At 36.8% G+C, this 19832-nt stretch overlaps 1 protein-coding gene across 1 annotated transcript in view; it reads left to right on the forward strand.

Moving 5' to 3' along the window:
• DNAH12 (dynein axonemal heavy chain 12) overlaps positions 1-19832 on the forward strand; it is a 171174-nt gene that overhangs the window by 119869 nt on the left and 31473 nt on the right. The window contains exons 53-58 of the mRNA XM_018066673.1: positions 624-865; positions 2005-2152; positions 2447-2592; positions 12637-12851; positions 13571-13763; positions 16121-16313. Of these exons, the coding sequence (XP_017922162.1) occupies positions 624-865; positions 2005-2152; positions 2447-2592; positions 12637-12851; positions 13571-13763; positions 16121-16313 (1137 nt within the window). The remainder of the gene's footprint in view (positions 1-623; positions 866-2004; positions 2153-2446; positions 2593-12636; positions 12852-13570; positions 13764-16120; positions 16314-19832) is intronic.

Raw genomic sequence — 19832 nt, forward strand, 5'->3', positions numbered from 1 at the left:
AAAATAAAAACTTTAGGAAATCGTTTTTCTCTCAACAAAGCATCACTTTTCACAATTGATTGAGGAAAATTCAATTTTGATAGCGAAGCTAAATACCAAGTCTTTATTTCTCTTTGTATTACTGCTACTGTCTTAATCTCCTCAAGGCAAATGTAATCCTCAGCTGACTGGGAAGGAAATCAAAAGCTTGGAGATGCCAAAAAAAAAAAAAAAAAAGGCAGCACATTCATGTATTTTTAAGTGTTTGTCATTTCTGTTACATGCTATTCTGTTTTGCCACAGTTCAAAGGCAACTCCTGATTGTATTGAGATGTTTTCTACATATTATGCTTTTGGGTTACATTTTGTGACATATTATTAGAGTAACTTGCCCATTTATAGATGAAGTTTACTGGTCCAGGATGATTTTATATATTTTATAAGATATAGAAATATATTTTACTTTATTTGCATATGAAAATATAAGATTTAAGGAATTTAAAATTTGCATGATTTATTTTTATAAGTAATAAATGTATTTATAATCATAAACATTTAAAATTCACAGTATCTATAAAGGATTATGCTGACTGTCAGCGTTCTATATAGTACATGTTATAGCTACATATACTGTTCCCAAACAGGTAGTGGCTCCTAAGAAAGCCCGCTTAACAGAAGCTCAGAAGTCCTTAGCTGAGACAATGGAGCTTTTGAATCAGAAGAGAGAAGAACTAGCAGAAGTAGAACATCATTTGGAAAATTTAGAAACAATATTTCTTGAGAAAACTGAGGAAAAAGCTCGTTTAGAAGACCAGGTGGAACTTTGTGCTAAGAAACTTGAAAGAGCCTCAAAACTAATTGGAGGACTAGGTGGCGAAAAATCGAGGTCAGATTTCTACTCATTCTAACACTGTTTTCAAACCTCTGGCTTGACTATGCAGCTCTCTTCGGGTATGATGATTGCCATGCTATGCCATGTTCAGTCGCTTCAGGCGTGTCTGACTCTCTGTGACCTCATGGACCGTAGCCTGCCAGGCTTCTCTGTCCATGGTATTTTTCCAGGCAAGAATACTGGAGTGAGTTGTTTATCTTGATTACTGATTTTTAAATTGCTGGTTGAGAATATGGGACTTTCTGTAAAGCACCTGGCTAGGCTTCTCCTAACAGAATTTCCGTGTCAAGGATGGTGTTTGCAACTTGCTTTCAAATGTTAAAAGAGAGAGAGAAAGAGAAAGAGGCAAATAAGGCTAAAGATAAGTTTTAATCTTAGTGGTGAGTATGTGGATGATCATTGTGCAGTTCTTTCCAATTTTGTGTTCAAATGTTTTGCAATAAAGTGTTTGGAAGGGAGTAGTGAATATGTGGTTCATTTTGTTAAATTTATTTTAAATAACTGACTTGATGTAACAAAGCCAGTTAGCTTTATTCTAATCTATTTATACTAGTCAGCCAATTATCATAGCTATTAATTGTATTTGTTGAATGAATAGCATGATAAAGTAACATACTTTTGATGATACTTCATAGTGCAGATTAGATGGTTTTGAAATGCACTTTTTATGGTAAAAGTTTCATTAAATGGAAAAAGATACCAACCTTAGCTATAGTATGCCAACTGCTATACAACTTAAATGTAATTTTTGGTAATGAATTACAAATGTTCCTGAGTTTTTCAGGAACAAATAGCAGGGCCACTGGGCCAAATCATCCTGAATAAAATTATTAGGCAAAATTCTGGTGATTTTTTTTTTTTGTTTCTGTTTTCCTATCCTGAAAGAACAAGTCCTATAAGAAATGCATAATATTCTAATAATGAATAGTGAATTATTGTTTGTAGAACATAAATGTATATTATAGCATATTAGAGCTAGAAGGGACCTAACCTCCTCATTTTATAGATAAGCAAGTGCCCAACTTTTCATGGCATTTTGTTATAGAATTTGCACTAGAAACCCCTGGCTGTTTCATTACTGTCTTTAATCATTCTCTTTGGTGAGGGTATTTTGCCTTTGATTGGTCTCCCAGATGGTCTCAAGCTGCAGATGACCTTCAGACAGTATATGAAAATTTGACTGGTGATGTCTTAATATCAGCAGGAGTAATAGCCTACCTTGGTGCTTTCACTTCTGGCTTTCGACAAACATGTACAGAAGATTGGAGCATATTGTGCAAGGTAATGGTTTTATATTTTCTTATGAGTTTATTTTTAGAAGATTTAAAATATATGTTGGGGTATTTGGGGGGAAAGGATGATAATAAAAATAGAGAAGGAAAGAAATGACTGAAAATATGAAGTTTTTTTCTTCTTATTTGATCAGTAAAACATTTCCATAGTCTAACTTTTCATTCAGTTTTTTCAGTTGTTTAGAATTATTAAATACTAACAACAAATAATATGTTAATTAAAAATATTTTAATCAACAAGATAAGAGAAAATGTCAAAAATAAATCTGTGTATTTCTAACAGGAGAAAAAAATCCCATGTTCAGAGGAGTTCTCACTGAGTAAGACCTTGGGTGATCCAGTAACAATCAGAGCCTGGAATATTGCTGGATTGCCTACAGATACTTTCTCCATAGACAATGGAGTGATTGTTAACAACTCCAGGCGCTGGTAAGGAAGATAAAGTGTTTATTTTTCAATTATTTTACTTGAAACTTTTTGAACATAGAGAAAAATTGAAAGGATTTCAGAGTAAGTACCCATATAGCTACTACCTCCTAGATCTTGCAGTTAACATTTCATTATTCTTGCCCATCCCTCTATCCATCCATCAACTCATCCTTTTTTTATGTATTTCTACATATGTTGCAGACATGGACATACTTCCTCCCAAATACTTCAGCATGCATATCATTAAGTAAAGTTCAATATTTTTTTCCTTTTGAGGTAAAATTTACATACAATGAAATATGTAAAATTTAATACAAATATACAAAAATACACAAACTTGTGAGTTCTAACAAAAGTATGCACTTGTGCAACTCAAACCTCAGGGTTTGAGTCAGGGTATAACACAGTCTTTTTTGTCCCATCCCAGTAAATCCCCTCGTTCACCCCATAGGAAATTATTATTCTGATTATTTTCCATCACAGGTTAGTTTTACCTGTTCTAGATCTTCATATAAATGGAATCATACTGTATGCTGTCTTTTGTGTAAGGCTTTTTCCACACAGCATAATCTTACTAATTTTTGTTGCTGAGTATTATTCAGTTACATGACTCCGTAATTGTTTATGTATTTTCCTGTTGTTGGACACTTGGGCTGTTTCCAGTTCTTAGCTATTCAATGTATTGATTTTTGCTCGGTATTTCTACTCATTTTGTAATTTATGCAATTTCATGTAAATCTGTTAAAGCTGCTGTCATAGTATGGTAACTGTGTGAGCTTTGCAGATGGTTTTTATTATCTTTTTATTTACACACTTTTGGAAACTTGGGAAATTATTCTTATCTGAAGAGATATTTTCTTGTAAATAGTTATCTTGTCATATTGCCATCTATAAAAGTCCTTTCTTGACCTTATGTCAAACAAACTATGATGGATAATACTGAGTTCTTATATTCATGAGATACTATTTTAATACCTTATATTCTCACAAATTCCTATGAGTTAGTTCTTATTATTATTATTCCATTTTATAAATGAGACAACTGAGGCCCAGAATAAATTAGTAATTTGAAATTTAGTGAGATAACTGAGCTAATAAATGGTGTAATCAGAATTTGAACCCAGACAACTTAACTTCCAAATCCTAATTCTTTCTTACTATGTTAAGTGAAATGTGGAATAGGATATCACATTTACTACCTTTAAAACTGTAATGGAAGTTTCAGTCTTCTTTTGGGATATAAGATATGGTAAGGATACAAAGAAATCTTATATTCTGAAAGTTTGAGGTATTGTTTGTTTATATTCTTTGGAAACCTTACTAGATACTTCAAGACCTCTAAGTCTCCTTTATATTGATAGTGTTTTTTACTTGGGAGTGAAGATCCTTAGGTTGAAATGTCTCGGCAGTTGGTAAAATCCCTGGCAGCTCAGTGGTAAAGAATCTGCCTGCCAATGCAAGAGACGTAAGAGATGTGGGTTCGATCCCTGGGTAGGGAAGTTCCTCTGGAGGAGGGCGTGGCAGCCCAATCCTGTATTCTCGCCTGGAGAATTCCATGGACAGAGGAGCCTGGCAGACTACAGTCCATGTGTTGCAAAGAGTTGGACACAACTGAAGTGACTTAGCAGCAGCAGCAGCATTATAATCTGAGGAAGTATAATAAGCTAGTCCCCAAAATGAGAATGTTCTGTTTAACAGAATATTAGACCCTGAGTATTAATTTTGTTTTAGAACTCTTTTTTATGCATTTGGTGGCCATTTTGATTTTTAAAATAGCAGTTTAAAATGTTAGCAGAAGGTCTATTAGGCTTAATGGAAATCCAGAGAAACCAGAAGTTTCAGAGTTGTATGTAAATTGAAGAACACAATCTGTCATTTTCTGGAGAAAGATAACTCTTCCGATAAAGTAATCTTTCAGTGGTGTCACTGCTTTGTACCTGATATTTTGGGGCTGGCTGATCAACAGGTCATGGATTGTGTCAACTTTGAAGGATAAGTCTCCATCCTTACAGACCAGACTTCACTTCTTGTGAGTTGAGACCAAAGTGGTCATCTATGGCCATCATCATTCTTGACGTTAGGCTGAGTGATGACAGAGGCTTAATCTCCTCTTCCTACCTCCTGACAGCAGAATCCAGTGATGTAACTTATGTTTACTCTTTCAGTTACTCACTTTTGAGTATCTTAAGTGTGAAAAGTGTGTGTGAAAGTGTTACTTGCTCAGTCGTGTCTTACTCTTTGTGACTCTATGGACTGTAGCCCTCCAGGTTCCTCTGTCCATTGAATTATCCAGGGAAGATTACTGGAGTGGGTTGCCATTTCCCCTTCCAGAGAACCTTCTCAACCCAGGAACTGAACCTTTGCCTGCTGCATTTCAGGCAGATTCTTTACTGTCTGTGCCACCAGGGAAGCCCATCTTATGTGTGCGTCAGAGAAAAGCTGCGGACTTAGAGAAAAGCTACCAGACTTTTGTAATGTGAAAATTGGTATCTCTCTCAGTCATTCGCTCTCTCTCCCTCTCTTACTGTCTCTCTCAGGCTGCAGGACCTACCTTCCTTGTTTTTCTCCACTGCTTCATTGATCTGTCTCTGATTATTTGCTGACTCTGTTCTTCTGTACACATGGCCATTCTTTAATGAAGCCTTAGATCCTAAGTTCACAAAACACATCGTTGAATAATATACAAAAACCCAAATCATTCAGTACAACTGCAAATCCCATGAGAGAAAAATCTGATTAGTCTGGCATGGGACAAATATCCACCCTAGCCTTATCACCTATGGCTGGGGGCCGAGCCATTATGGTTAAACACATGGGTATAGGTCAGAAGCATAAAAGTGAGACGATGAAAAAGTGAAAATGTTAGTCACTCAGTTATGTCCAACTCTTTGTGACTCCATGGACTGTAGCACACCAGGCTCCTCTGTCCTTGGAATTCTCGAGGCAAGAATACTGGAGTGGGTGGCTATTTTCTTCTCCAGATCTTCCCGACCTAAGGATTGAACGTGGGTCTCCTGCATTGCAAGCAGTTTCTTTACTGTCTGAGCCATAGGTCAGGAGATAGTTCTCAGAAAACGAGTCATAAACTGGGAAAGTTTAACAATTAGGACCCTGTTATGTTTATTGTATCTTTGGATGTGATGAAAGGTAAGGATCTAATTTTGTTTAATTATTTTATAATGATAACCATTTACCCCAGCAGTGTTTATTGAGTTATTCTTCCTTTCCTTACTGATTTGTAATGCTGTCTTTGTCCTTTAGTCTTTCTTGTGCACTGGTCTGAAAATGTCTTTTTTTCCTCTATTTTTTCTTTAATTTTATGTCAGGCTTATTGAGGTATAATATATGCAGTAAAATCCAACCTTTTTAGGGCGCTTTTATGAAGTTTGACTCACTCCAGTACTCTTGCCTGAAAAATCCCATGGGTGGAGGAGCCTGGTAGGCTGCAGTCCAGGGGGTTGCGAAGAGTAGGACACGACTGAGCGACTTCACTTTCACTTTTCACTCTCATGCATTTGAGAAGGAAATGGCAACCCACTCCAGTGTTCTTGCCTGGAGAATCCCAGGGACGGGGGGAGCCTGGTGGGCTGCCATCTATGGGGTCACACAGAGTCATACACAACTGATGCGGCTTAGCAGCAGTAGCAGCATGAAGTTTGACTAAAGCCTGTGGTCATATGATCCCTGTGACAATCAAGGTGCAGAATATTACCAACCATCTGAAGCTTTTATGTGTTTATTTTTGGTTGTCCTGGATCTTCACTGCTGCCCCATTTTTTCTCTAGTTGTGCTCTGTAGTTGTGGAGCACAGGCTGCAGGGCTTAAGGGCTTCAGAAGTTGCAGTTCCCAGCTCTAGAGCACAGGCTGGCTAGCTGTGGCCCACAAGCTTAGTCGCTCCATGGCAGGTGGGATCTTGCTGGATTCGCACTTGTGTCTCCAGTGCTGGCAAGTGGATTCTTTACCACTGAGCCACTAGGGAATCCCCATTTGAAGCTTTTAAATGGGAGGGATCACAGGACTTCCCCCCCACCTACTTTTTAAAATAGAGATTGTAAGTGACATAATTCTCACTTGTAATCAGAGTATTTTGATTATTTGTACTTAAATGGAATTATTGATACATTTAGATTTAAATCTGCCATCTTGCTATTTCTTTTCTGTTTGTCTCATCTGTTATTTTTTCCTTTTATCTTCTTTTTTTCACCTGGCTTTGGATTAATTGAGTTTTTTATGGTTCCATTTTATCTCCACTACTTACTTGCTGGTTATACATTCCTTACTTTTAATGTTTGCTCTAGAGTTTATATTCAGTTCAGCTCAGTTGCTCAGTTGTGTCCAACTCTGCGACGCCATGGATGGTAGCATGCCAGGCTTCTCTGTTCATCACCAACTCCTGGAGCTTACTCAAACTCATGTCCATTGAGTTGGTGATGCCATCCAACCATCTCATCCTCTGCTGTCCCCTTTTCATCCTGCTTTCAATCTTTCCCAGCATCAGGGTCTTTTCCAATGAGTCAGTTCATCGCATCAGCTGGCCAAAGTATTGGAGTTTCAACTTCAGCATCAGTCCTTCCAATGAATATTCAGGACTGATTTCCTTTAGGATGTACTGGGTGGATCTCCTTGCTGTTCTAGGGACTCTCAAGAGTCTTCTCCAACAACCCAGTTCAAAAGCATCAATTCTTGGGCACTCAGCTTTCTTTATAGTCCAACTCTCACATCCATACATGACTACTGGAAAAACAGGTTTGACTAGAGGGAACTTGTTGGCAAAGTAATGTCTCTGCTTTTTAATATGCTGTCTAGGTTGGTCATAACTTTTCTTCCAAGGAGCAAGCATCTTTATTTTCATGGTTGCAGTCACCATCTGCAGTGATTTTGGAGCCCAAAATAATTAAGTCTCTCACTGTTTCCATTGTTTCCCATCTGGGGCCAAACTATGGTAGGGGTAATGATAATGGCAGCCTCCTTCAAAAGGTCCCACGCATGCACTGCTGCACTCAGTGCCCCCGACCTTGCAGCAGGCCACTGCCGACCCATGCCTCCACCCGGAGACTCCTGGACACTCATGGGCAAGTCTGGGTCAGTCTTTTATGGGGTCACTGCTCCTTTCTCCTGGGTCCTGGTGCACACAAGGTTTTGTTTGTGCCCTCCAAGAGTCTGTTTCTCCAGTCCTGTGTAAGTTCTGGCAGCTCTGTGGTGGTGTTAATGGCAACCCCCTCCAAGAGGGCTTATGCCATGCCCAGGTCTGCTGCACCCAGAGCCCCTGCAGGCCATTACTGATTCGTACCTCTGCAGGAAACACTCAAACACAGAAATTAGAGATGTATATTATAAACTGTGATGTTTTCAAATAACAATATATTACTACACATGTACTATAAGAATCTTTCAACAGTGTAGTTCAAATGTCTTTCCCCTATTTATTGTGCTGTTATTGTTTATTTTATTTTTCATGCCATGAATCCCATAACACATTGTTACTATTTTTACTTTAGACAGTAATTATAGTAGAGTGATTAAATATAAGAAAATTTCTTTTATGTTTATGTTCATTTTTTTTTCCATTTTAAGACTTTTTGAGTTTGTTTGTTTTTTTTTTTTTCTGGCTGCACTGCATGGCTTGTAGTCACTCAGTTCCCCAACCATGAATTGAACCTAGGTCATGACAGTGAAACTCCAAGTCCTAACTACTGAACCACCAGGAAATTCCCTTAGACTTCTTTATTTTTTTATGTTTCTATATGATTTCATACTTTTTCTGCCTGACAAATATTTTTCAACATTTTTGGTGTACAGGTCTATTGCAATTAATTCAGTCAGCTTTTTTATTTATTTCATCTTCATTTTGAAAGATATTTTTTGCTGGGTTTAGAATTCTGAGTTGACAGTTTTTGGATTCTTCTGGTTTTGCTTTTTTTCTTTTAAAGATGTCACTCCATTGTTTTTAGACTGTGTAGTTTCTGATAAGCCTGCTCTAATTTTAGTTCCTTTTTCTGTAACTTTTTTCCTCTGACAGACTTCAGTTTTTTTTTTTTCCTTTCTGTTTTTAGTTGCCTGCAGTTTGATTGTGATGTATTAGTATATTGGAGTGTGTGTGTGTTCATCTTTGTAGTTCTCCTGACTGAGGTTCTTTGAGCTTCTCAGATCTACTTCATTTTATCCCTTTTCTCTTTCTGGAAAGAAAACTTACATTTGTGAGTCTTTGAGTTTCAGATTGGATAATTTCTATAAAACTATCTTCAAGTTCATAACTGTATTAATTGACTGTCTCCTTAGTTGTATTGAGTCTATGCAGCCCATGAAAGAAATTCTTTAGAGTTGACATTTTTTATCTCTAGCATTTCCATTTAATGCTTCCTTATAGTTCATCTCTGTGCTGAAGATCGTCTCTTGAGGCATGTCATCCACTTTTTTCACTGGCTCTTTTACATTTTAATCACAGTTATTTAAAAACTACATATATTTCCCATGTTTGTGTCATCTTTAAGGCTGTTTCTGTTAGTTTCTTTTGTCTCTTGAGAATGTTTTGAGTTTTTTTCCCATGCTTATTTAAATATCTCATAATGTTTGATTGAATGCAAGATATTTTCAGTCTAATAGCAGGAACTGAGCTTAATGGTATTAACTCCTGGAAATGGGCATGCTGCTTCTTCTGTCGCTCCATTAGAACAGAGATTTGAGTCAGTCTAATCATCAGTTGAACTAGGTTTGGGTTTTGTTGTTATTCTTGTAAAGTTCAGGGGACCAGTGGTGTCAACTTAATCTAACCATGGTTCTATGCTGAGAATGAGGGATAGCTTTCTGGAGTGTTTTTCTCAGAGTTAGAGTTTTACCTTCAACTTTCGACTGTTCCTGAATGCCCATGACACACAGGGTCTCTCTCTATTTTTGTTGTTCCCTTAGAGGTGGATTGCTTTTGCTCAGTACTCCACGTTAGGCTGTTTTGGGGGCAAAGTGAGAGTTGTCTGTTACTCTGATTTCCTAGTCTTAGGAAGGCCCTGTGCATATTGGGCCTTCGGTGTAGGATATTTTCAGCCTGCTGGCCCTCCTCCCTGTGACAGCTAAGTTTGCATTCTGCCTTGGTTGATCTTGAACAGGAGTTTCACACCCTCTCCTAGAGTTAAGGGATATCTGCTTAGTGAAGGTTGGTAAAGGTATGTTTTAGCCAAAGACATTTTTCTACCTCTCCTCCAAGGGTTGAGTTTTTCTTTTGCTCTTGCCCCAGCTACAATGTATATTTTGTCCTTACTTTTTCCAGGATTCATACCAGTGTTCTTGGCTCAATATATGTAAATTTCCCAGCTGGAATTTCCTGTATCATGTACATAGTATAAACTTGCCCCTTGAACCTGCATAAACTATTGACCCATGGTTACAGGTTCTCAGAGAACTTTTTCCAAGCTGAAGATGAGACAAGAATCAGAACATTTCTTTCGTGTCTCCTTATGAATAGAGTTGGATTTTTTCTATGATTCATGAAGACTTCTGTGGGTTTAAGCTTAATACAGGGATTTCAGTTTTACTTTCCTGCTACATATGGGCTCAAGGAGCCCTTAAGTTATTAGTACTGACACTCTCCCCAAAGCTAGCTGTCATTCCAGCTCACACATACAAAGCTGTTTTTCTGGCACCTGTGTTTTTCTGTCCTTATGTATGTATAGTTCAAATGTATGTCACCTATGTATTTTTGAAATGTCATGTTTTATCCACCAGTACTTGGTAGCAGAAGGAGTTCTATTGGTTACTTAGCCACTCATGCTGCTGAAACTATAGTTGATTATTAATTCTTCTTGTGCTTGCTCATAATTTCTAAAGGTTTATCTGTTTATAATATTACACAGTGGTTAAGAGTAGTGTAGACTCTGGTATCAGGATATTTGGAGTCAGATATTTCTCTCTCATTTTCTCTCTTGAAAGTGAAAGTTAAGTTGCTCAGTCGTGTCTGACTCTTTGTGACCCCATGGACTGTAGCCTACCAGGTTCCACCATCCGTGGAATTTTCCAGGCAAGAATACTGGAGTGGGTTGCCATTTCCTTCTCCAGGGGACCTTCCTGACCCAGGGATTGAACCCGGGTCTCCTGCACTGCAGGCAGACGCTTTACGCTCTGAGCTGCCAGGGAAGCCCTTTCTGTAGCAGAGTTTAAAATTGTTTATTCTTTCATTTTACTGCATGTGATAAGTGCTCAGTAACTGTTAGTTTTTAAAAATAATTATTTTCTTCAAATACCTCATTTTAGTATCTATGTCTCAAATTCTGACTTTGCTTACTTTTTAACCACAATGAAAATACTTACTGTTTCTACTTTATTATTGTTTACTAATACAACAGTGGCTACTTAACAGCAAAGCTATGTTTTCCCCAAAATTACTACCGCTGTTAGAAGCATAAATCAATAACGATTTTTTCTTTAGACTGCCCTGCTTTTGGATCTCAAACGTAGATGAGTATTACTCTCATACCTACAGTCAGGTACACATGGAACACAAAACCCTGCATAGCCTTATTTTTCGGATAGATACAACTCAGCTTTCCAATTGTATTTGTAATACTCACATAAAATTGCATTAAGTAGGAGTTGGATTTCTTTTAGAAAAATAAGATCTCTAATTATTGCATTACTGAGAACATTGGTTGATTTAGGTATTACCAAGATAAGCACTCAGTCAGCTCAGTTCAGTTGCTCATTTGTGTCTGACTCTTCGCGACCCCATGGACTGCAGCACACCAGGCCTCCCTGTTGGTCACCAACTCCCAGGGTCCACTCAAACTCATGTCCATTGAGTCAAACATAAGCATTAGAAAAACTTAATTTACAGAAATTATTACTTTTTGTAGGGGAATGAACAAATACCATATTTTTTTCCAATAATAAAGTTACATCAATGTATGGCAAAAATCACTACAGTATTGTAAAGTAATTAGCCTAATTTTTAAAAAATAAATAAATGATAATTTTTTTTTAAAAAGGAGGGCAAAAAATGTTCCTTTAAATAGGACTTTGAAAGGTACTAAAAGCATCTTGTCTAACTACTAGCAACTTTTAAACAATTGTGTGCAAAATAACTTTCTCGTTTCCAAAACACTTTTCATCTGTTTGCTGTGAGAGCAAAGTAAATTTTAACTGATATCTGGACTTTTTGTGTTTTCAATAGGATTTCAGCACAATTTGAGTGGAGAAAGAAGACAACCATACAGCTGTTGCTGAATTGTTTTGTCTTTTGGAAAGGAAAGAAAATAAAAGCACAGAGTTATCTGGGATTAGCTGATTAAAGAGCTTATTTTTAGGCTAAGGGAAAGGGGGTTTTTATCCCTAGAAATTGTTGAAATAGAAGGAGAATGTCTGGAAAGCCAACATAATATGAAGTGAAAATTCCCCTTTCTGTATTAATATTAATATGAAAAAAAGAATTTAATGCATTGTACTGAATACAAAAGGAACTCAGGATAGTCAGTATCATCGTGGAGGAAGAGGAAAGCACCTCATATATTGATTCTCTGAAACTATGAATTGTATGTTCTTGAACACAAAGTCTTTTACCATACTTACATAGAAAAAATTTCCTAAATAGATCTCAAATATATACTAGACTAAACTTGGAAACTTAGTTTATGGTTCTACTCATAACTTAAGGAAATCCATTATAGGCCAGTAGATCTTTTATTTTAAATTCTTATCTGATACATAGGATTATTTTTCATATTATGTTAACAAATGATATGTGTTATAATTACTATGAAGACCATGTGTTAAATTGGAAAGAGCACAGCTTACACATTCATAAGATCCTACTTCTGACATTAAACTAGTTTCTTAACCTTAAAACCTTGGGCAAAGTACTTAATTTCTTCATTTCAAAAATAAATGAGAATGAAACTCCATTTTCCTTTTCCTCACAGAACTTTTGTGAAGATTTATCCTGAAAATGTATATGAAACACTTTGTACAGGTTGATGGTGATATTTATTATTTAAATTATATAATATTAGATAAATCTCAACATCTATTTAGTCCCCTAAAATTTTTCTTATTATATTTTAGGCCTTTAATGATTGACCCCCAGGGTCAAGCCAATAAGTGGATCAAAAACTCTGAGAAAGAAAATCAGCTTAGTGTTATTAAGCTATCAGATGCAGACTATATGAGAACACTGGAAAACTGTATTCAGTTTGGAACTCCACTTCTATTAGAAAATGTTGGTGAAGAACTGGATCCATCATTGGAACCTTTGCTACTTAGACAAACTTTCAAACAAGGTAGAAGTCAATTGATATTAGTTGCTAAAACTGAAGATGATTGGATTATCTTTGAGGCTTATCTTTGCGGGAAGAAGACTAATACATAATTTTAATAATAATCTTAATAATGCAGAACTTCTGTGTCATTGTTATGCATGAAAGGAAATTTGAACAAGTATCAGATATCCTAAAATAAATACCTTGCCTTCCTTTGATTGCCTTAGTCACGGTTATTTAGATTGTTCTGTAGAGAACATACAGAAGTTGCATCCAGCCTGAAATTCCTTTATCTTATGACCAAGGACCACACAAAGTCCATTACTATGAATAGTAATGGTTAATGTGGACCAGAGTTGACTTTAGGTAAACATTGTCCCCCTTGTATATCTTTCTGCTTATAAAATTTTTTCTCTGTCAAACTCTAGCACTTTAAGAGCTTTAGTCATACATAAATAATTTTGGAACCATTATTGAAAATTAATAGAGGAAGTAAGATCAAAAGGAATCTTAATTTAGAAGGCTCCATGACAACCAGAAAAAACATATATTACCCCAGAATTAATGATTCATGCTGTATAATTGCTTACTTGCCTCTGTGTCTGTGGCTTTTGCAACACTTGTATTCTGTTTGAAATTACTTTATAACGTTTTACTTATAACCTAGGATGGGTTTTAACAGAAGGGAAAGGGCTATGTAACTTTGGCTTATTTATTATGCATTTTTATCTGAAATACAGGTGGCATTGATTGCATCAGACTTGGTGAGGTCATTATTGAGTATTCCTTTGATTTCAAGTTTTATATCACCACAAAGTTGAGAAATCCACATTATATGCCAGAGCTGGCTACAAAGGTATCTTTGCTCAATTTCATGATAACTCCAGAAGGACTTGAAGATCAATTACTTGGTATTGTTGTTGCAAAGGAGAGGTATGTATTTTCTTAGATACTTTCAGATAGTCTAGAAAAGAATATTTGTAGGCCATAAAGTTGGCTTGAGGCTCAACATTCAGAAAACTAAGATCATGGCATCTTTGTTGATCATGGCAAAAATGATCATCATGGCAACTTTGGCCACCTGATGTGAAGAACTGACTCCTTGGAAAAGCCCTGATGCTGGGAAAGACTGAAGGTGGGAGGAGAGGGGGACAACAGAGGATGAGATGGCTGGATGGCATCTCCGACTCAATGGACATGAGTTTGAGTAAACTCTAGGAGCTGGTGATGGACAGGGAGGCCTGGTGTGCTGCAGTCCATGGGGTTGCAAAGAGTCGGACACGACTGAGTGACTGAACTGAACTGAACTGAATACTTTTGTTATGTGATTATTCTGAATCCTTGTCTAAATTTTATTGTTGTTGTTCAGTCGCTAAGTTGTGTCCCACTCTCCGTGATCCCATGAACTGCAGCACGCCAGGCTTGCCTGTCCTTCACTATCTCCTGGAGTTTGCTGAAATTCATGTCCACTGAGTCAGTGATGCTATCTAATTAACTCATTCTCTGCTGCCCTCTTCTCCTCTGCCTTCAGTCTTTCCCAGCACCAGGGTCTTTTCTAATGAGTTGGCTCTTCACATCTGGTGGCCAAAGTACTGGAGCTTTAGCTTTAGCATCAGTCCTTCCAGTGAATATTCAGGATTGATTTCCTTTAGGATGGACTGGTTTTATTTCCTTCGTCATTATAAATTAAATAAATACAGAATTCTTTAAAATAATCATTCTATAATAAATAAGTTATAAGCCAACCATGTTATATTGGGCTTTTAGTATGGGTAATAGGATTTAGGTGATGTGCCATGACTTTTCTGAGTAGGCAATGGCACCCCAGTCCAGTACTCTTGCCTGGAAAATCCCATGGATAGAGGAGCTTGGTAAGCTACAGTCCATGGGGTCGCTAGGAGTCGGACACGACTGAACGACTTCACTTTCACTTTTCACTTTCATGCATTGGAGAAGGAAATGGAACCCACTCCAGTGTTCTTGCCTGGAGAAGCCCAGGGATGGGGGAGCCTGGTGGGCTGCCGTCTATGGAGTCGCACAGAGTCAGACATGACTGAAGCGACTTAGCAGCAGCAGCAGCAGCCATGACTTTTAACTTGTATCTGATTGTTTGAAACAAAAAATTTCATTTCTTGAAATGTATGTTTTGGACAAAATCAGAAATGTGTTCAAAGACATACAGAATATTAATGAAATAAGAAAATACTTAGGACAAGAATGAAAAAGCAGGATATAAAACTATATACGATAGGGATAATTTGTTTTTCAAAAGTTAATACATGAATGGATATCCATATATATGAAAAAAAGATTGAGAAAGAATACACCAGGATATTAATAGTGATAATCCTTAGGAGTGGTAAGATTATGGATAACTCATTATTTTCTTTATGTATTTTTCCATTACTAGCATGTGTTATTTTTTTTTTATGAGAAAAATATTAATGATCCCTGGAAGGGCTACTAGTAAAGAATTGCTTTCTAGGATTTCCCTTAAAGTGGCTAAGAGTGTAAGCTCCCAATGCAGGCCCATCTTTTATCCCTGGTTAGGGAACTAAATCCCACATGCCACAACTAAGACCTAGAACAGCCAAATAAATAACTATTAAAAAAAAAGAATTGCTTCCAGAAGGAAATCTTTGACTCAGCTTGAAGATTAATATAACACTATCAAGTAGTCAATTAAATGAAATCAAATTATAAGTGAAAATATGTACCATGAGGTACTTTAGTTATTTTCAGTATTTATCCCACTTGCATAATATCTAAGACAGAACCAAGTCATAACATATTCTATAACATGAATTATGTTATTTGAAGTTTCATACCATCTTTGTTAAGGTATTAAGTGCCAATTCAGTCTTTTACTTTGAGCCAGTTGTATGATGAGTCATCTTTTCTGTGTCTGCTATTGTAGAAGAGATGATGAAAATGAGACTGAATATGATTAAGCCAAGGAATAGAAGTTTCATATTCTGAGTGTCTTTTCCAGTTCTTATTCTCACACAATGAGCTAAGCCATATGGATAAACTTAACATATTTTTAGACTTAACATAGTATATATTATTGCTGCATTTTACATATTTATAATCAATGCTTTGTTTTTGCTTGAATTTCTCAAATTATCATTTTCATGGAAATATTTTTTCCTTAAGGTAAAGAGGTTAATCATCTTACTTTGTGTTACGTGTCTACAAAATTGTTATATTTAAATGCCTACAAAATTGTAAGGTCTAATATTTTGATAAAATACTACAAATTTAGATCAAATGTGTTTTTATCTTTTTAGACCAGAGTTAGAAGAGGAACGAAATGCTCTTATTCTTCAGTCTGCCGCTAATAAGAAACAGCTGAAAGATATAGAGAAAAAAATTTTAGAAACATTATCATCTTCAGAAGGAAACATTTTAGAAGATGAAAGTGCGATTAAAATCTTAGACTCTGCTAAATTGATGTCCAATGAGATAACCAAGAAACAACAGGTAAAAAAAGAATCCTAGAAGTTTTTTTGATTCTTTGGAGTCCAGTTTGCTCCCCCTTCCTATGTAAAGTGCTGTAGTAGGCTCATGGGAAGAGGAAAATAATTCATAAAATACCACAGCATATAAACTAGTTTTAAACTCATAAGAATATCGCTTACTGTTGAATCATTCAAAACCTGTGTCATCTATGTGGTACTTATAAATAGGAGAGATACATTTGGAGTGAAAAAAAGTTTTAGTATAATTTTTGTTGTTCCATAGGTAGGGTAAGCTAGTCAGGTTCATTCAAGTTTTGATTGACTCCTCAACTAAAACTTCAGTTTGAGAACTTGGCTTGCTTAAGTTCCTAGTTAGAACTTAAGATGTATGAGGTCATTGCTGGTTATTTGGACAGTAAGTGGCTCTAGGATCTAATGAGGATGTTCTTCTGGTGTTGCCTTGTCATCTGAGAGGGAGGAGGTGTGAGAGTTGGGAGCAGCAGGTGGAGGAAGGAAAACTCACACAATAGCATACTTGTTGCAAATTAATCTAACACAGCCAAATGGTATTTTTATTTTTTAATTTTTTCAAATGGTATTTTTATATTGTCTTAAAAAAATATAATCCTAGTGTTACAGGTTAAAGGGGCCTTAGCTATTAGTCATTTTAGCATTTCATAGTTGAGAAAAGTAGGGCCCAGAAAAAGTAGTTAAGCCCCAAGTTTACACAATGAAATGATAATACAGATTGACTTCAGTAGGCTTACTTTAAGGATTTTCAGACCCTTCTATCCTCTTTAGCCCACCCAATGAACTAAACGTATCTTTAGTATTGGGGTAATTAAAAAATAAAAAGAATCCTAAGTAGAAATTTCACTAATTGCTCGGCATCCTTCTGTTTGCACCCTGCCTCACTCACCCCAGTTTTGGGGTGGAGGACTTCCCTTTGGGATGGGTTTAGTTTTATGTGAACGTGATGGCAGTGACTCTCTTTGGGGGTACTGTTTTGTTTTGTGCTTGTGTTTTTCATTTCAAGAGAGCCAAAAGGAGTAGTGTCTTAGAGTAGCCTCCCATCTGGGGACCATGGCTGAGATATTCGATAATGTCTACCTTCCCAATTACTGTCTATTAGAACAGACACCATTCCTCACTTTCCTCTCACCACTTGTTTTTTCAAAGTGAAAGAAAAGACAGGAAGCATTAATCAGCTTATTTTCTATTAGGCTCAAAGAGGAAAGTAGATATCAATATTTATTTGTTCAAATGCTTTATCTTACAAAGAGAAATTTAATCACGTCTTTTTGACTGGATCTCACTGATCTTTACAAACAGAATTTAGAAATCACTATATATTTTGATTCAAAACTTGCTCCGTATCTGGCCATGACTTCTATTCCACCCACTCAACGTCAGAAAACACATTTTCACAGCAAGTCTTTGTACGTAGTCTAAAACCCACCTTTCCTTTTTATCCCAAACCGTAAGATTAAACAAACACAAGTGAAAATTTAAGGATTTGTTCTATAGGTTCCAGAAGTTTCCTCCCACAAAAGTCATCATGACTGAAATATAGTCTAGTGGATTCTAGGGAAGTATAATATATATAAATATAACTATATAAATAGATAATATATATAAATATCAGGAAATTTTCACAGATAATAAATTCTCCTCTTAGCGAATTTCACACTTCAGTTTTTTCACATCATATGCTCACAATGTTTATTTGTTAGAAAATAACAAATTGTTTGATTTTAGGTTATTAAGATAAAAAAATCTCTATGTGTTCATACTAAGGGTTCAAGTATATATAAATGTAACACTATTTATAAATATACTATAGAGAAAAAAATATATACTATAGAGCAAGCCTTGGAACCTGAGTTAAATTATTATTTACTCTTCAAAAATAACAACAATATTTGTTAAATGTTTTTGCTTACTGTTACTGTTAATGGTAAATGGTTCAGTTCAGTTTGGTTCGGTAGCTCAGTCATGTCCGACTTTTTGCCACCTCATGGACTGTAGCATGCCAGGCCTCCCTGTCCATCACCAACTCCCAGAGTTTACTCAAATTCATGTCCATTGAGTTGGAGATGCCATCCAGCCATCTCATCCTCTGATGTCCCTTTCTCCTCCCGCCTTCAATCTTTCCCAGCATCAGGGTCTTTTCCAGTGAGTCAGTTCTTCCCATCAGGTGGCCCCAAGTATTGGAGTTTTAGCTTCAGAATCAGTCCTTCCAATGAATATTCAAGACTGATTTCCTTTAGGATGGACTGGGTGGATCTTCTTGCTGTTCTAGGGACTCTCAAGAATCTTCTCCAACAACGCTGTTCAAAAGCATCAATTCTTGGGCACTCAGCTTTCTTTATAGTCCAACTCTTACATCCATACATGACTACTGGAAAAACAGGTTTGACTAGAGGGACCTTTGTTGGCATAGTACTATCTCTGCTTTTTAATATGCTGTCTAGGTTGGTCATAACTTTCCTTCCAAAGAACAAGCATCTTTTAATTTCATGGCTGCAGTCACCATCTGCAGTGATTTTGGAGCCCAAGAAAATAAAGTCTCTCATTGTTTCCACTGTTTCCCCATCTATTTGCCATGAAGTGATGGGACTGAATGCCATGATCTTTGTTTTTCAAATGTTGAGTTTTCAATTCAGTTTAGTCGCTCAGTTGTGTCTGACTCTTTGCGACCCCGTGAGCTGCAGCATGCCAGGCCTTCCTGTCCAACACCAACTCCCGAAGCCTACCCAAACTCATGTCCATTGAGTCGGTGATGCCATCTAACCGTCTCATCTTCTGTTGTCCCCTTTTCCTCCTGCCCTCAATCTTTCCCCTATCAGGGTCTTTTCAAATGAGTCACCTCATTTGAGTTTCAAGTCAGCTTTTTACTCTCCTCTTCCACTTTCATCAAGAGGTTCTTCAGTTCCTCTTCACTTTCTGCCATAAGGGTGGTATCATCTGCATATCTGAGGTTATTGATATTTCTCCTGGCAGTCTTGATTCCAGCTTGTGTTTCATCCAGTCCCGCATTTCACATGATGTACTCTGCATATAAGTTAAATAAGCAGGGTGACAATATACAGCCTTGACGTATTCCTTTTCCTATTTGGAACCAGTCTGTTGTTCCATGTCCAGTTCTAATTGTTGCTTCCTGACCTGCATACAGATTTCTCAAGAGGCAGGTCAGGCAGTCTGGTATTCCCATCTCTTTAGGAATTTTCTGCATTTTGTTGTGATCTACACAATCAAAGGCTTTGGCACAGTCAAGGAGATGTCTTTGTGGAACTCTCTTGCTTTTTTGATGATCCAACAGATGTTGGCATTTTGATCTCTGGCTCCTTTGTCTTTTCTAAATCCAGCTTGAGCATCTGGAAGTTCTTAATTCACATGCTGTTGAAGCCTGGCTTGGAGAATTTTGAGCATTACTTTGCTAGCATGTGAGATGAGTGCAATTGTGCAGTAGTTTGAACATTGTTTGGCATTGCCTTTCTTTGGAATTGGAATGAAAACTGACCTCTTCCAATCCTATGGC

Source organism: Capra hircus, chromosome 22 (assembly GCF_001704415.2).
Source record: "Capra hircus breed San Clemente chromosome 22, ASM170441v1, whole genome shotgun sequence".
Lineage (NCBI taxonomy): Eukaryota > Metazoa > Chordata > Mammalia > Artiodactyla > Bovidae > Capra > Capra hircus.